The sequence below is a fragment of the Pararge aegeria genome, chromosome 8, assembly GCF_905163445.1.
Source record: "Pararge aegeria chromosome 8, ilParAegt1.1, whole genome shotgun sequence".
Lineage (NCBI taxonomy): Eukaryota > Metazoa > Arthropoda > Insecta > Lepidoptera > Nymphalidae > Pararge > Pararge aegeria.
The window spans coordinates 2,547,738-2,564,632 of NC_053187.1; the positions used below are offsets into that span (position 1 = coordinate 2,547,738).

At 35.8% G+C, this 16,895-nt stretch overlaps 1 protein-coding gene across 2 annotated transcripts; it reads right to left on the reverse strand.

Moving 5' to 3' along the window:
* Positions 1-4,513: 4,513 nt before the first annotated feature.
* Positions 4,514-16,812, reverse strand: LOC120625838 (spermine synthase). 2 transcript variants are annotated; one of them, XM_039893077.1, is made up of 7 exons: positions 16,434-16,812; positions 14,312-14,420; positions 12,811-12,933; positions 11,470-11,556; positions 9,775-9,932; positions 8,430-8,621; positions 4,514-5,602 (listed from the first exon to the last, which is right to left on the reverse strand). In XM_039893077.1, exons 1-7 carry the CDS (start codon positions 16,713-16,715, stop codon positions 5,441-5,443), a joined length of 1,113 nt encoding a protein of 370 aa, XP_039749011.1. In that variant the 5' UTR covers positions 16,716-16,812; the 3' UTR covers positions 4,514-5,440. The 2 variants fall into 2 exon arrangements, with proteins under 2 accessions (XP_039749011.1, XP_039749010.1); XM_039893076.1 differs by lacking the exon at positions 14,312-14,420 and adding an exon at positions 15,920-16,031.
* Positions 16,813-16,895: the final 83 nt, after the last annotated feature.

Consider the following 16,895-nt stretch of genomic DNA (forward strand, 5'->3'; position numbering starts at 1 on the left):
TAGGTATGATCGTAATACAGTATTGTATTGTATTGTATTAAGATCATACCTAATGTGGATAGGTAATAAAAAAAAAATGTTTGTTGAAGAGGTGATAGGAGCCCAGTGGGAAGGATTTCGACTTCCCTTTCGGGGGCCGAGTTCGAATCCCAGCACGCACCTCTAACTTTTCAAAGCAATGTGCGTTTTTTAACAATAAAAATATCACTTGCTTTAACGGTAAAGAAAAAACATCGTGAGTAAACCTGCATGCCTGAGAGTTTTACTTTGAAGGTGTGTGAAGTCCACCAATCCGCACTGGGCCAGAATGGTGGACTGTTAAGTGTTAACCTTCTCAGTATAGGAGGAGACCCGTACCCTGTAGTGGGCCGGTAATTGGGTTGATATGATGATGATGAAAAGTTGCTGGTGCCGGTTCAGAGGTACACATATCTCTTAAACAAAACTAAATTGACGAGTCTGATATTTGTTTGTTTATTGATAATCTATATTGATATTATAAAATGAAATAATTTATAATAATAAATAAATATACTACGACAATAAATCGCCATCTAGCACCAAAGTAAGCATAGCTTGTGTTATGGATGCTAAGATGACTGATTAATATTTTTTTGAATAATTTACATAAATACTTATAAACAGCCAGACACTAAAAACATTCATGTTCATCGGACAAACGTTTTCCAGTTGTGGTAATCGAACCCACGGCCTTGGACTCTGAAAGCACTGTCGCTACCCACTGCGCCAATCAATCAATTATCAGACCTGCTTAATGCATAGGTATCCTGTATGCACGCCACTGAATAGCAGGTAGGTGGGAGGTCAGCTGAGCAATAACTAGTTCTTGCCGGTGTAAACTGCCGTGCTTCGTACAGCACGTTAAGCCGGCGGTTATTATCACTAACTTGTGATAATAGTCGATAAAGCCCACCAAGCCTCATTACAGCAGCGTGGTGGGTCTATGCTCTAAAACCCTCTATGCTATGAGAGGCCTGTCCTTAGCAGTGGAAAGTTAATGGGCTAAAAGTGAAATAACTTCATATCATCAATCCCTACTTAATATTATAAATGTGAACGTAAGTTTGTTTGTTACGCTTTCATGCAAAAACTACTAAACTGATCATAACGAAACTTTGTACACATATTCCTGAAGGTATTAGAAGTAATATATGATGCTTTTTATCCCGAAATTAAGCTCAGTTCTCTTGAGGGCGGGGACGAAAGTGTTTTAACGATTTAACACCACACTTAACTATCCTAAATACATAAAGTGCTGCCATATTTATGAGGCACGTGTCTTTCGAAAAACAAAAACAAAAGCGAACGAAGTCGCGGGCAACAACTAGTAGTCTATAACAGTCCACTGCTGGAATAAAAGCCAACGGAGTTTGCCCATAATCATAACGCTGGGCAAACGGGTTGGCCATCGCAGTAGATGGTATTAGTAGCACAGAAGACGTTGCTGTGCGTGTCCCGTGTCCCTTGGTCGTCCCATAAGTACGCGGGAATACGATGGTGAAAAAATAATTCTGACCTGCCGTCACCACGGCACACAACTTGAATACAATAAAAAACAGATTATCGAAATAGTTTTATTGGTAAAACAAGGAAACAAGCATAAATCAATAAATTTCTAACAGAATAAAAAAAACTACTAAAACGAATCAAAATAATACTTATAAAACAGTCACTAAGAGGCGAATCGGGTGGTCTTATAATATATAATGCAAAAAATATTAATATATTTTTGCATTATCGAATAATCTAATAGGTATATTAATTGCATTAATAATAAAAAATCAACAAAACATTATTGCTTTAGGAACATACTACGTTATTTGAATTTGGAAAAATCAAAAACGTTCGAGATCTAAATTACAATAACTTACATAATAATTTTCATAGCACACTTTTTAAAAAAAAAATTTAAGGCAAGATTTTTTTCTTGACCTTCCGTCAGTCAGATAAAAAACAGATAACTGGGACTCTACACCTGCCGATCCGATTTTTGCCAGTCTGTCGGAAGGTGTACCGAGTCCTTTAATTATTGAACAAAATCCTTTACCGCGATGTTAAGGAAGGAGTTTTAGTTCTGTCTGTTGAAAATTGAAGTTTCTTTGGATGTCAATTCTTATATTAGTAAATAATACTTTAAACAAACGCACTGATCGTTTTCGTTTACAACTAAACATTAATAAATTTATAACAATAATTAGTAATATTAAAAATAACCTAATAGTGTATGCATTTGGATACATTGAAAATTTAACAAAATAAATAAATAAATATACTACGACAATACACACACCGCCATCTAGTCCCAAAGTAAGCGTAGCTTGTGTTATGGTTACTAAGATAACTGATGAATATTTTTATGAATAATATACATAAATACTTATAATATATATATAAACATCCAGACACTGAAAAACATAACTAGTAAATAAAACATTGCCTTTTTTATAAATGCCGATCAGCATTCTTCTTTTTATAACATTTAACTTTATGATAAAATTACAGTAGCGTCGCATTTTCTCTTTTTAAAATGTAATACTATTTGTAATTGACCATAGTATATTTATAATAATAAGACACGGTACATTTTAGTATTGCTAGAGCTATTTGTGACAGAGTTCGTCCGGGGAATTTCTGTCACCATGCATGTTTCTGTCGCTAAGCAACATTTTGCTATTCTGTGTTCCGGTCGGCTTAACACCTACGCCTCAAATTGATGGACACAGGTTGGCATGTTGCAGGACGTACTCCTTGCATGCCCTGTGAAGTGTTGCTGTTTATAGGCGATGGTTTTCCACTCACCATCAAGTGTGCCATCTGCTTGGTCCGTCAATTATTACTATAATAAAAGAATATATAATAATTAGGATGAGGGGCCGGGGCCAGTAACAGCATCCAAAGCATTATGGCATATATATCCATCCTTGCTGTGAAAACTCGCAAGGAAAATTGTTTACTTCTTGCGTAACTAACAAATCTTTAACTTTTAATTGTTCCAACAAAATTGCAATTGAGTTGTCCGAATAAATTAAGATATTATTGCAATTAATTATCACACAATACATCGTTTTCTTTTGCAAGACTCCAATAATTCGTGAATTTCATAACTCCAAGTTATGAAATATGAACGAAAACCGACTGAGAAAATTCCTTTAAATATGGAGACCAGTTTTCGTCCGAACGTTCCAATTACAGAACAAAAAAAGATATAACTTACTTACATAGAATTAAGAGTATACAGATCCCGCATTGAGTCAAAAACAGTTAACCCCGCAATCGTCTCACTTCACGCCCGCGGTATGTAGCTACCTCACAAACTTTTCCCATTTTCCCCATCTTATTGTAAACGTTTAGAACATTAGAGGTAAAATAAATATTGTACGACAATACATACATCGCCATCTAGCCGCAAATGAATAATATACATAAAAACTTAGAATATACATTTGAAAAACATTCATGCTCATCACACAAACATATTCCAGTAGTGGGAATCGAACCCACGGCCTGGGGCTCAGAATGCAGGGTCGCTGCAAACTGCGCCAATCGGCCGTCAAAAAATAACCTGTTCGAGAAACACTACTTAAGTGGAGTGGTTTTTTATGCTTCAATATTTGTCGCGTACACGGGTTCTGTATGTTCTTAATTCTGTGCATGCTTATCACTTGTCATCGGTTTTTTAAATATTGAAAATTGAAATTTTTAATTAAATTTATTTACGATACATCCTGTATAAGGAACTTTTGTCACAAATTTTGACAGCCGGTTTGCGCAGTGGTGGTTCGATACCCAAAACTGGAAAATATTTGTGTGATGAACATGGATGCTTTTAAGTGTCTGAGTGTTTATCTCTTATTTTTATAAGTATTATTATTATAAGTATTTATGTGTATTATATTCATAAAAATATTCATCAGCTATCTTAGTACCCATAACACAAGCTAGGCTTACTTTGGGGCTAGATGGCGTTGTGTGTGTTGTCGTAGTATTTTTATATATTACTTCCCAGACCAACCGTTATCAGTGATACAGAGTTAGTTTTATTGAGTAAATATTTTTTTAAATACGGAATAACCCGATCGGCATTATTTAATCTACTGTGCTTATACAATAATTGGTAAATTGTGTAAAAACGTTCACTTATGACATTATATCGACGACACAGCACTTCCGCGTTTAAAACGCTAAGAACACACAAGGCGGCAAATAGTAATACAATTCTATATCCAAATCCACCACGCTAGACAAGTGCGGCATGGTAGGGTTCACACTACAGATTTTCAAGCTTCCGCACGTTTTGCCTGCATCCCTGAGAGTTCTCCATAATGTTCACAAAGGCGTGTGGAGTCCACCAATCCGCACTGGGCCAGCGTGGTGGTCTACGGCCTTAACCCCTTCTCATTTCCCCTTCTAAATTTAATAGCTGCCGTTTGAACCGAATTATGACGTCTATTTTTTTTTATTATTGAAATAGCATCACTTTTGTCTTAACACGCTTACAATTTGTTTGTAGTTGTAACTTGTAATTCAGGTACTAATTCATAGAGATATTCTTTGAACTATCATGTATAACTTCACTATCTGCTTAACTGCAAGTGACAAGTGTATTGTCAAGGTCTCAAGAAATGTCACTTAAAATAAATCTAAAATATTTTTTTTGTTAGTTTTTCTTTGTGTAGTAAAGGTTATTTTTTTATTTGTATCAATTAAAATAAATGCTTTACTCTTAACGCGTAAGTCAGGTCCAAACCTAGCCATGCAGATGGTCGATAGACTACTGGCGCGTCACGTTATACGCATCATATAAAACCGCACTGTGTGAGAGGTTCTTATTGCAGGCGTAGTATTTGCTAACTGCAAGCGACCATTTTGTTTATTCCGCTACATGTTAGCCCAGGAGAGACTGCAATCTCACCTGGTGGTAAGAACGACAGTTATATTTATTCTTTACACCTCTAATCAGTTTCCACGCGACATCGAACGTTAAATCGCTTAGCGGCACGTCTTTGTCGGTATGGTTGTAACTTGACACGACCGAAACCTCTCGAAAATTGTGAAATTATAAATTAGTCCGCTGCCAGGAATCAGTGACCTCCAACTTAATACACAGCGCTCACAACTGCTAGCTAACATGTCTAAAGCTATCCGTACTTTGTTCCTATGATGCAAGAGAACTAGCGGACTGTACATGCGCGTGCGCAGTTATTGACACGTCTAAAGACAGCTACACAAGAAGAACAAATAAACTCATTATTCTGACGTTTAAAGACCCGGTACTTTATGTTTATCATATCTCATAGATCCTACATTAATCATACTTTATTTGAACTTTTGCCGCCGAGGTTTTACTCTTTACCTACTCTTTGAACTCACTTAACGTCCTATCTCTTACCATCTAGAAGGAACAATACATCTTTGGTCGCTATTCATCTTCCGTCTGCTTGAACGCTATCTGGTAGAAGATCCAATCTTCCAGGAACGAGGGCACGAAGGCCTTGCATTTACTGAAGGTCACCGCTGGTTTCATTTTGACGAGCACTTGTTCGTATAACTCGAGGGACTCTGGGGATGTCGCACCGTTACCCTGAAAGAATAATAAAAGAAAGCAATTTTAATATCATACCTATCTATGATATATATATATATATCATATATATCATAGTATAGGTAGGACTTCGACAGTGGCGTGCATTGCATATATGCAAATAAGCAGTGCATACCCTACCCTCAGGGTCTTAAAGAACCTTCAGATAGGACCATTAAAGTTTTGTAATTAAAAAAACACTAAGTAAAAAATATATGAAAGCGCCATCTAGTAATGAGCGGCCAAACTTCTAGGTCAATTGTCGCTAGACAGGCGACAGCGCAACCAGCGCGCGCGAGGCGTAGGTATAGCTTATAAAATAAAAATTTCTACTTCGTATTTTAATTTTTAACCGTAAATGCTAAACATTTACCTTTTAAAACACGTAAAAATACCTATATTATCATTTAAATCTCATGTTATCGATTGCAGGGTAAATCAATTATTATGAATCACTCGACATATGACGCCATCTACTGTTGCATAGAAATATCAAATAAAATAAGCACGCCCAAAGAAAGAATCGTTCTGCTAGATGTGTGCGTGCAAGTTAGTAGTGTGTGTCGTGTAATGTTATAATCGTGCGCTTGTACTTACAAGATTAGCATCGGTCTTGTGTGAACAGTTTCATTCATAAATTCTCTATGTATAGGTGTCTATAAGCACTGCTTACGGAAGTGGAGAATCAATTACGTGTTTGATTTTTTTATGAAAAGTATTCCAGGAATTATTGGAAAGTGAGAAAGTTAACAATAAATATTGTTTCTATTTATTGTTGACATATCAAAATAAAATAGCGTTCGTACCCATACTTACAAAAAAATTAAAGACATATTTTGACTAATTTCGATTGAAATATTATCATTAGCATATTCAATCGCCATTATTGTTTACCTTCGAACAATGCTCTATGGCGTTGGTGATAAATAAACGGTTAAAGTGCATAAATTCAGCAACTTATAAAAGTTTGAGTAGTGATAGTTTAATGTGTTAACGTTATTTTATAGTTTATTCATTCATTTTATAATGAAAGCATATTCGTGCGGTATTTGTTTGGGTTCAGTGTGCCTGGAAAAAGTACTTAGAGACAACTTTAATTTCTATCCCTTTATCGTAAAATTAGAAATCATTAGCAAAGGAAGGTGTGTACCAATGTTACAAATATCCACAAAAAAAGGTGATAAAGTAAAACGTATGTGTAATAATAAATATTACGAAAACTATTCTTGACTAAGCGGCTTTGTACACACCAATCGATTATTGTGCTTTCCTTTTGTTTTATTGTCCAATATACGTAAAGTTTGAAATGATAAAGGATATTGTGATATTAATAATTTTCATCAAGACGCTAAAAACATGTTGGAAAAAAATATTATCATCTTCAGTGTGCTTAGAAAATGCTGCCGAATGGTGTGTCATAATTTTGTGACGTAAATCAGGGTATGTACTTTTATTCAATTAGCAGTAGATACACGATAGTATTAAATCAATCAAAAATATAACTTTCGTAAAGTAATTTGAATATAAACCGACATATCTAAAATATAAATTTTACTTTATGTTTGTGCTGAACACCTTGTGCATACCCTGGGTCCAAGGGCTATGCACGCCACTGGACTTCGACTTCACTTTTGGGAGGCCGAGTTCGAATCCCAGCAACTCTAACTTCTAAGTTATGAGCGTTTTGATTGTAAAATATCAACCGCTCGCTTCAACCGTTAAAGAAAATGTCATGAGAAGAAATCTGCATGCCTGAGAGTTCTCCATAATGTTCTCAAAGATGCGTGGAGTCCGTCCGCACTGGGCTTGGTGGACAATGGCCTTAACCCCTTCTCATTGTATTGACCCGTGCCCTATAGAGGGCCGGTAATAGGTTGATATGATGATGATGAATCTGTCCAAAAACCTAGCAGGAATCCGCCCTCCATGTGTCATCTAAAAATAGTTTTGTGAGTGAACAAAAATCAGCGACTTAACTAAAAAGAAATGGAGAGCGGGCCGGCCTTGCATGAAGAACTGAATGCATGCAGAACACAATGGCCGTTGAACCTTAACGTCAGTGTAGTGTGCACGACTTTTAACCTGATCATCTTAAGATGACGCTAAGTTACTTCACAAAGGCGGAGGAGCAGTGGCCGTGTACACGTTATTAATTGATTGGTTATAATTCACGTGCGTCATAAACTTTCTCAAAGCTTATGGATGTCGAACGCCTGGTTCAGAACATTGGACATAAACTTATTCAGCTCGGTGAGGTGCCGACGGCAAAGATAGGTAACTCATGCGCGTCAGGAACTTATTTCAACAACAATTCTACAATAAACTACCAATTGACATCTTGGAGATGTCTCTTAAAAAGTTCAAAGTTTGTATTAAACGTAAGCTTATAGAAAAGTCCTATTATAGTATAAAGGACTACGTAATCGATAAAAAAGCTTGGGTGTATATTACTGCTCTAACCAGGTTGCTCTTCTAATAATTTAAAATGACATTGTGAGATGGTGATATAAAAAAAAAAAACAGCCGGCTAAGTTTGTTGCTGGCTTCTTCTTAGACCAGTAGCGTTTGGAACCCTCGTAGCTTTAATTTTAAGTTTACGAATGTGGTTATCGCCATCATCTCACTACCGAGTAATTCTTATGTACGCATCAAAAGTGCCACCTGTGGGTCTACTTGAATAAAGATATTTTTGACTTTGACTTTATTCGGGCTTAAGGATGTCGAAAGCAGCGTTGTGAATATTGGCCATGAAATCGTTGCAGCCAGCGCCCGAGATGGGTTGACGGTGAAGTCCTCAAGGATGAGGGATGTTAGGAGGGTAACTCACGTGCGTCATGAACTTCCCCGTGGGCTTGAGGATGTCGAACGCCGCGCGCAAAATGTTGATCATAAACTCCCACAGCTCGCTGCATCCCGCATCAGAGATGGGGATGTCGGTGAGGTCTCCGAACACGTAATCCACTTTCCGCTGCTCACTTGTGAACTTTTTCACTGTCAGCATGCAATCCTCGACGATTATCTGAAAGTTTAAGCAACTTTTAACCTGTGTGTGAACTGTTAACGCCTAGCCTATTTTTATGCTTTTTCGGGTATTGGAAAAACTGTAAAACAAGATTTACAGGCTTGAAGCCTTAGTAAATCGCGAAGCTCAATGTCTCGACGTGAATAACGGAGATCGGTAGGTGAACCAAAATTTGGTACAGACATAGCTTAACAATTGTGTGGCAAAAAGTGGAACATAAGTATAGCTCGGAGACCCAACCATAGCTTTGGTCCCAAAGCACTGGAATGGCGATACCGGGATAATTGCAGCCTTGGTAGACTACCAACTACTTAGGTGGGCAGATAACATCAAACAGGGAGCCGATTGAGCCAAGTGGAGTTCGATAAAAAAACCACGTCCAATAATGGATTTGTGTGCATGGTTTATATGATGTGTCAAAACATTTTTGAAAGGAGACCCATCCAGCCATTTTAAATTAGAGCCATCGACATGAATCGCTAACTACAATGATTGGAAAATTACAAATCTCCAATTGTATGTTCATAATAACAACATTACCAATGGAATGCAAAATTACAAGACATACCCATGTGGTTTTTAATGGATTGGAAATCGCAAGACATACTGCGATTTCCAATCCTTATGTTTTCAGTGTCAATGGAATGGAAATTACAAGACGTATATTGTCGAATTCAATGGAGTGGAAATAACAAAATTACCAATGTCGATATCAATGGAATACATTAATTGTAAATAAATACCAGTCACAAGATATACAATTGTCGATTTTAATGGAAGATGACGTCAATCAGTGGCGTGCACTTCATACATGCACAAAAGCACTGCCTACCCTATTATTTATACATAGCTCGTATAGGAGGAGGATTTTCGCCATTTTATGCAATTTTCCTGCTGTATGCATACCCTGGTAAGAGAGACACTGCACGCCACTGACGTCAATGGAGTGAAAAACAAGACATATTGATGTCGATAACAATAGAATGAAAGTTACGAGATATTCAAGTAAATAAATACTTCTCTATTTCAATTTCTATTGCTGTCTATGTCGATAGAATGGAAATTAGAAGGCATACCTTCGAAGTTAGCGGAATGGAATATCACAAGACTGTGGCAATAATATACCAGTTCAGTAGTTTGTCTCTGTTACCTCAAAATTTGGTCCCTTTTTCCTTTCTAGAACGTCCCCGCAGATGGTTCTGAGGTGTTTGTTGCACGCTTTCATCACCAACTCGTCTATTTCCAGCATCCACACGTATTTGGGGTTCTCCTTCAAGAGCTCGTACAGTAAAGCACCATCGCCGCCACCTGTTCACACGTTTCAAATCAAATCAAATCAAATCAAAATACACTTTATTGTACACCATATACAAAGCAATAAAAAAACAATTGGAAGAAGGAAAGTGAAGGTACAATGCTGCCTTATCGCTTAAAAGCGAGGCAACCTACCAAAGGACATGAAATTATGAAGAATAAACTTTAAATTGTCCTTACTGAGGGATCCTCAGGGTAACTTACGCTAAAGTCATCGTCATCAAAATTCTAAATTCAAAATTCATCAACCAGTTAAGTACCGGTCTCCTCACAGAGTGAGAGGTAAGGGTAGGCCGTAGTCAACAACGCTGGCTAAGTTAGGATTGGTAGATTTCACACGGCCTTGAGAGCATTATGAAAAACTCTTCGGTTTCTTCACAATCCTTCACCGTTAAAACCAGTGATAAACATTTCTCCGAAAAGTTAAATGTGCGTCCCGGGGTGTAAACGCTTATAGAATACGTACGTACGCTAGAGTAAAATAACTTTATTTACACTGTATTATAGGTTATTTTGGTTTACACTTCTATAACACTCCAAAACAATCAGTAGTAAAGACTGCAAAATATACTGCTCAAAAGCGTGGAACATTATAATATAATGCCATATTGTTCCAGAATCATACTAAATAGATGGGGTTTAATTATTAAATACTAGCTGTTGCTCGCGACTTCGTCTGCGTTTGTTTTTTTGAGACACATGAACATTTAATTTAGGTGTAGTTGTACTAAAATTTTTAAGTTGTGTATTCTTATAAAAAAGAATGCTATAAAAAGTATGCTATATTACTTCTATTACCTCCAAGAATATGTTTCCAAAGTTTCATGATGATCAGTTCAGTAGTTTTTGCGTGAAAGCGTAACAAGCAAACTTACATTCACATTTATTTAAAATGACATTGTGTGATAACAAAAAAGAACACCCGGCTAAGTTTGTTGTAGGCTTCTTCTTAGACCAGGACGCGTTTGGAACCCTCGTAGCTTTAGTTTTAAGTTTACGAATGTGGTTATCGCCATCATCTCACTACCGTGTAATTCTTATGTACGCATCAAAAGTGCCACCTATGGGCCTACTTGTATAAAGATATTTTTGACTTTGACTTTAATATTAGTAGGGATTGGGAATTAGGGATTAAATACATCTAAGTGCTCGAGCTCAAAAACTAATTTTGTTTATTTGATACGTAGTGCCGTGCGGTTACGTGCGGGCGGATCAGAACAGTTTCGACAGTGGCGTGCACAGGTTTTTTGACCGGGGCATGCATAAAGCAGGTACATGGCATAAAATGGAAAAAATCCCCTCCAATACGAGCTATATAAGAAATTTGGGTATGCAGTGCTTTTGTGCATGTATGAAGTACACGCCACTGGCTATCGATGATGATGATTCTAAACCGACGTCAAGCTCTGGGCAGCTCCCTCTATGTACTATGTACCTACTGTGCATGGCCATTGTTTAATTCTTTTATTAAATCGCAATATTTACATTTTTTTATTGTGTGATCTTTATAATATCGTAATTAAGAACTTACCTAGTATGACGATCTCTTTCCCCTCGTAACTTTCTTTGCCCCTTTGCATCAATGTTTCTGTGTAAATAAGATCAGCCTCTGAAATATCTGAAAACAATGTTTTTACGTTAATTAATATTTATTTTATTCTAATTAAAGCAATAAAATATTACTTAAATTAACGTTGAATGAAAACATCGTGCGGAAACCTGCATGCATGAGAGTTCCTCATAATGTTCTCAAAGGCTTGTGGAGTCCACCAATCCGCACTGGGCCAGCATGGTGGACTACGGCCCTTCTCATTCTGGGTTGGCCGTTCTCTGTAGTTGGCTGGTCAAGGGTTGATAATAATGATAATGATAAATATTAAAAACGTAAAACCACGTTCCTTTTTTACCAATTGAATCGATTTTAAATTATTTTACATGCGCCCTGCCCTGGAGGATACATTTTATAGCAGAAAAAAAAAATATTTAGTACGGACCGGACACTAGCGCAAATTTTTAACATTTATATACATGTTGTGTGGTTTTCATAAAGTTTGTATTATTTGATAGTTTATTCCTCATTTTAATATTCACCTACTTATTGGCGTGTTAGTGTTTTGCAACAGTTATTGTTTACGGTTACTCTTTTGTAGGTACTTTTTATGTTGTTTTGTAAATCCAAAAAAAAATGTAAAACAGCGCATCTCTAATAATAATACGTTCATTAAATCTTCTTTATTGGGGTATTATTATGGGTCACTTTTGAAAATCAGCTTTGCGGTATTCCTTGGTAGGTACTTACTGCAATGGTGCCACGGCACAGCAGAGTAGCTGACCCATTTACCGCAACAATGCAATAAATACTCCTTAATTATTGTTATTTTTTTTTCTCTTTATTTGTATGCTGTAATTTACTGTGGTTAATAAAACTATTTATTTTTATTGTTATTCTTTAATCACCGTTGCAAATAGCTGCGCGTTTTTTTCTTAATTCTCTAATAGAGCACTTTGTTTTCGTTAAGATCCTAACCTATTTATTTTAAATTTTAATGTAATGACGACTTGACGAACAACAACGAAAAGCGCCAGGCGCTTTTGTGTGCGTTTGATAACCGGGAATTTGTTTCTTTTTTCTGTCTGGTCTGGTTTGGTGGAAGGGGAACGTGGCTAGTTACCATTTAGATTTAGCGTTCCGGTACCAGTTAACTATGACGCGTAGAAACCGACTAAGATATCATTAACTACTAAATTAAAAAATATATCCAATAGCCCTAACACACAGTCCGCTACCATCTCAGACTGCATCATTTACCGAGGTTGCAGTGCTATCTTAACAAGTTGAGAAATAAAAAAAAATATGTGTTTATTTTCTTACTTTGTAAATCATCTAGCACCAGCATGTTCCCAAAGGATTTGGAATGCACAACTTGCACCTTTTGGAATGAAGATTGTTCGTCGAACAACACTCCGTCGATGTCATACTCGAGGAGTCTCTCGTCTAGAATGTTTTTTAAATAAGGAAGATATATATTTCTAATTATCACAGTCCTGTATTTTCCCCTGATGCCTTGTATCCGAAAACGTATCTAACACACATACACACACACACTCGCACAAACACACACACACACACACTTTTGCATCACTTGCGTATTTCCGTAAGCCACAATAAAAATAAGAATTTTTATCTTCTGTGGTTTTCTTAAATATCTACTGTGCTGATTTTGATAGACGACTGATTTCTTTGATACCGTGTTTTTTACTTCGTTAGGAACTATACAACGTGTAACAGAATTACGAAATAATATTGAAGGATGCATAAGTGTATTTCATAACGAATCACTCTGTAAAAATATTAAATCAAAAGAAGCAAATTTATTTTCCCATACAAACTAATTCAAAACATTCTCAGTGTTTACTTATGACAACCCTAATAAAGACGGACACGCGCAAAGGAGCTACGCTTCGCGACCCGTACCTAATAAAGTGACCAGAGTCACATGATTATAATTTTGCATGTGATGTTAGGGCTGTGTCTGATTTCTTTCAGTAAAAACTATGTCGGTGGTTTACTCATAAATAATAAGGTTTTTGGTTTCAGACACCGTTCATAATCCTACCTCTAACTGCCGGTGAAGTATTATTTCGGTTTACATTTACACGTTGTATATTGATATGTCATATTGTAAACATTTTCTTAAATAACTACTGCGCCGATTTTTACACAGTATTTTGCATCACACGGAGCTAATTCCTTGGATATCATAATCGTGGTTTTTAATAAAGTAGGAACCTGGGTTGTTAGTATATTCTTTAATAACTACACTGTGCAGATTATTACATAGTAAGTACTTTGCATAACAAGAGACTGATTTCTTAGAATATATTGTAATCGTGTTTTTTACTAAGAAAGAGCTTAAGTTGCTAATATATTTTTAAAGTCATAGTCAAAGTCAAATTTCATCAATTTTAATAGCTTCCGTGCCGATTTTTACATTGATTTTGTACTTGCGGGACTGATTCCTTAAAGAGGGTTACTAGATGTGCTTTCAAATGAATTTTAGGTCACCAGGGGGAAATTTCAGAATTTATTTACATTGTGGGTTTCAAAAAATAATAAGTAATATATTACTTTTTAAGTAAAAATAAGACTATTGACTAATGCTAAGCTTTAGTTCACAGTAAACTAGTGGAGTGGCAATTTTGTATGCAGAAATTAGAGTGTTAATTATTTTGCTATCACTGTGCACCAGTAATGCAGATATGAATGTGAATTCAATATGAGTTATAAGTATCATTATTTAAAAAAACTTGTCTTCATTTAATACAAATGTAGGCAGAAACTAATTAAAAATTAGGTAAAAAATTTGACTTACCTGAAGTAGGGTAATACCTGCTAAATTTGCAACGCTTAAGTGTGGGCAACGCTTGCGATTTAATGACTGAGATGTATTTATTCAGCTGACCTTCCAATATCTTCGCCGACTAGTAAAATAAATAATAGATAAAATGGGGTATGGTACTGACATGCAGATACCACACAGTAAAAGATAAAGATAGACGACGCACTCGCCAACTAAAGTTCAATAAAAATGAAACGAGTAGGACAATACCTACTCATACGTTACGAAATATGAGAGGTGCTATTTCCTTTTCTCATAATATATAATTTTCATATTATTGCAAGGTGATAATGTTAATTTCATTCGCTAACGCGAATACTAACGACAGCAAGCATCAAACGAATGTCGTATGTAACGAGGCTAAGCGCGAGCTTTGTGGAGCTTCAAACTACACATATATTGCAGGCTTCGTAGGCTAAGTTCTAGTTAATCCTGGCTTTGTATTGGTATTAAGCAAACAGATTCCCAGCGACTGGCGACTATCGAAGGAAAATTATACTTTGGCCTCGAAAAGTATTTCATCATCAACATTTCAATATATATATGTATAGTGACCGGTTGCTAAATAATAGCTAGCCTTGCCTTGTGTAAAAATAGTCTTTAGTTTAAATGGTGCAATACTCTATTGACTCCATAAGGAATTGGATAATAATTTGAACTTCTATAAACCTTCAAGGCGAATTTTTATTAAAATGCATTGTAAAACTTACTATCACTGACTGACATTGCTGAAAAACCTGATGTTTTTCCATAGAAAAGTTAAGTCTTTATTGGTGGAATGCACAGTGTCTAACTTTTTTTCTTAGTCTGTGGTGGGAACTAATTAATATATATTACACGAATAGAACTAGAATGTAAGGTTGAGCGTCTTCTCAGTTGACTAGAAGATCTGTGTGAAAATAAAAATATCAACTCAAAAATCATTATATTAAAACATGGGGTAATCATGAAAAGCATGCAAAGTTAAGTGTGTTAAGTCTTAAAATGTGAAATCTACATCAAATCATGTGACAAATGTTAGATATTATCTAATTCTGATTACTTTACCTTACTTCTGATTTTTAATCATGAAAACAAAGAACTCCAGTATTTGAATTTTTATGCAATCATTATAGACTCACATAAAACTAACAGGATTCTAAATTAATATATGAGTGCAAAGGCTAAGTATGTGTGACTATATAAAATTACAAGTTTTTACTGGGTTATTTACAAAAATATATTTAAAGAGATGTCTGTACTTATGTTTTTAAAGTGAATTATTCAGCATGTTCGTGTGAAGAATGTATTGGGTTATTAGGTCCAACTTGTTGGGACAATGCACACATCCAACATTTTAAAATAAGCTATGTGGCTATGGTAACACAGTTTTGTAGGTGCCAATAATAATAGAAATAGAATAACTAGAGAAATTAAGTACAAATAATATTCAACAGTATATCATAAAAATCTTATCATTGGTAACTTATTTTCTGATAAAGATGTGGTCCAAAAAAGAAAATAAACCTCTGCAGGTTGGCCTAGTGCATTGGCACCAACACGCTGGCTTAAAATATCATGATAGGTTTAGTAAGCGCTAACCTGAGCTTGTTAGGTAAACATCATATTTATAGCCACGCTTTAATGTTGGCAATAATTTTAGTCTGGCACACTCCAGCGACATTCGAACAGAACTTTCCAGAAGCTTTGAACACTAGAACAAGACAACACGCTCAACCTTTATTCTAACAATTGGAGTTGTTTACAACCTTTCTACATAAATTTATTATAATTTCATATTAAGATACCTATCGTCTAATATCATTAAATGAATTAACAAATTGTGTAGGCATTTCCCCAATTTTGATGAACATTTTTCAAAATAAATAAATGCTTCACCCACTTTACATATTGAGATAATATTAAGTTAGTATCTGTAGGTTTCATCTAAGTATTGTATTTATTAGTTTCTTTAAAATTAGCTAAGGAACTAATAAACAAACATGTATAACAAGATACTGTAGACATACTAATCTATTGCGAGTCTCATATGAATACGAGAATCTAGTGCATATGTAACGAAGGCTATTTTGAGCGCACTCAGAATTGAGCTAACCTTGAAGCTGATTAATGGTTCCTCACTGTCTTCTTTGTAATATTCTATATTAACAGTAACGAGGCCGCGGTCGAACAGTCTCACAAATACGGTTGTACCTCTTTTCCCTGTCAGCAGCTTCAAAGATCCACCATCCACTTTAATATCAGTGGCCAAGATGAGATTAGGCACATATTCCTTTAGCACTGTTTCTAATTGTGTAAATACAGCTTTCTGACCGCTCTCGTCGGCCAACCGGGCAGGATCCATAGAAAAGTCCAATAAAGTAGTTTGAACAGACATTTTACTAATCTGCTTGTATTATACTTTCTGTAGAATATTAGAAATTGGACGGAGACCGGCAAAGGTATTGAAATTCGAAAATTGCAGTAGACGACAATTTTCATTGATTTGTTACACAGACTACATACAAAAATAAATTGACAGACAAGAATCAAATTTGACAATTCACGTTTATAGGAA

Excerpts from the sequence above, each read along its gene's own strand:
- LOC120625838 (XM_039893076.1), bottom strand. The coding sequence starts at position 16,715 with ATGTCTGTTCAAACTACTTTATTGGACTTTTCTATGGATCCTGCCCGG. Across the intron at positions 16,032-16,433 it reads AACCATTAATCAGCTTCAAG|TGTTCAAAGCTTCTGGAAAG; the intron begins GTTAGCTCAATT and ends GTCTTGTTCTAG. Across the intron at positions 9,933-11,469 it reads GAAAGAGATCGTCATACTAG|GTGGCGGCGATGGTGCTTTA; the intron begins GTAAGTTCTTAA and ends ACGTGTGAACAG.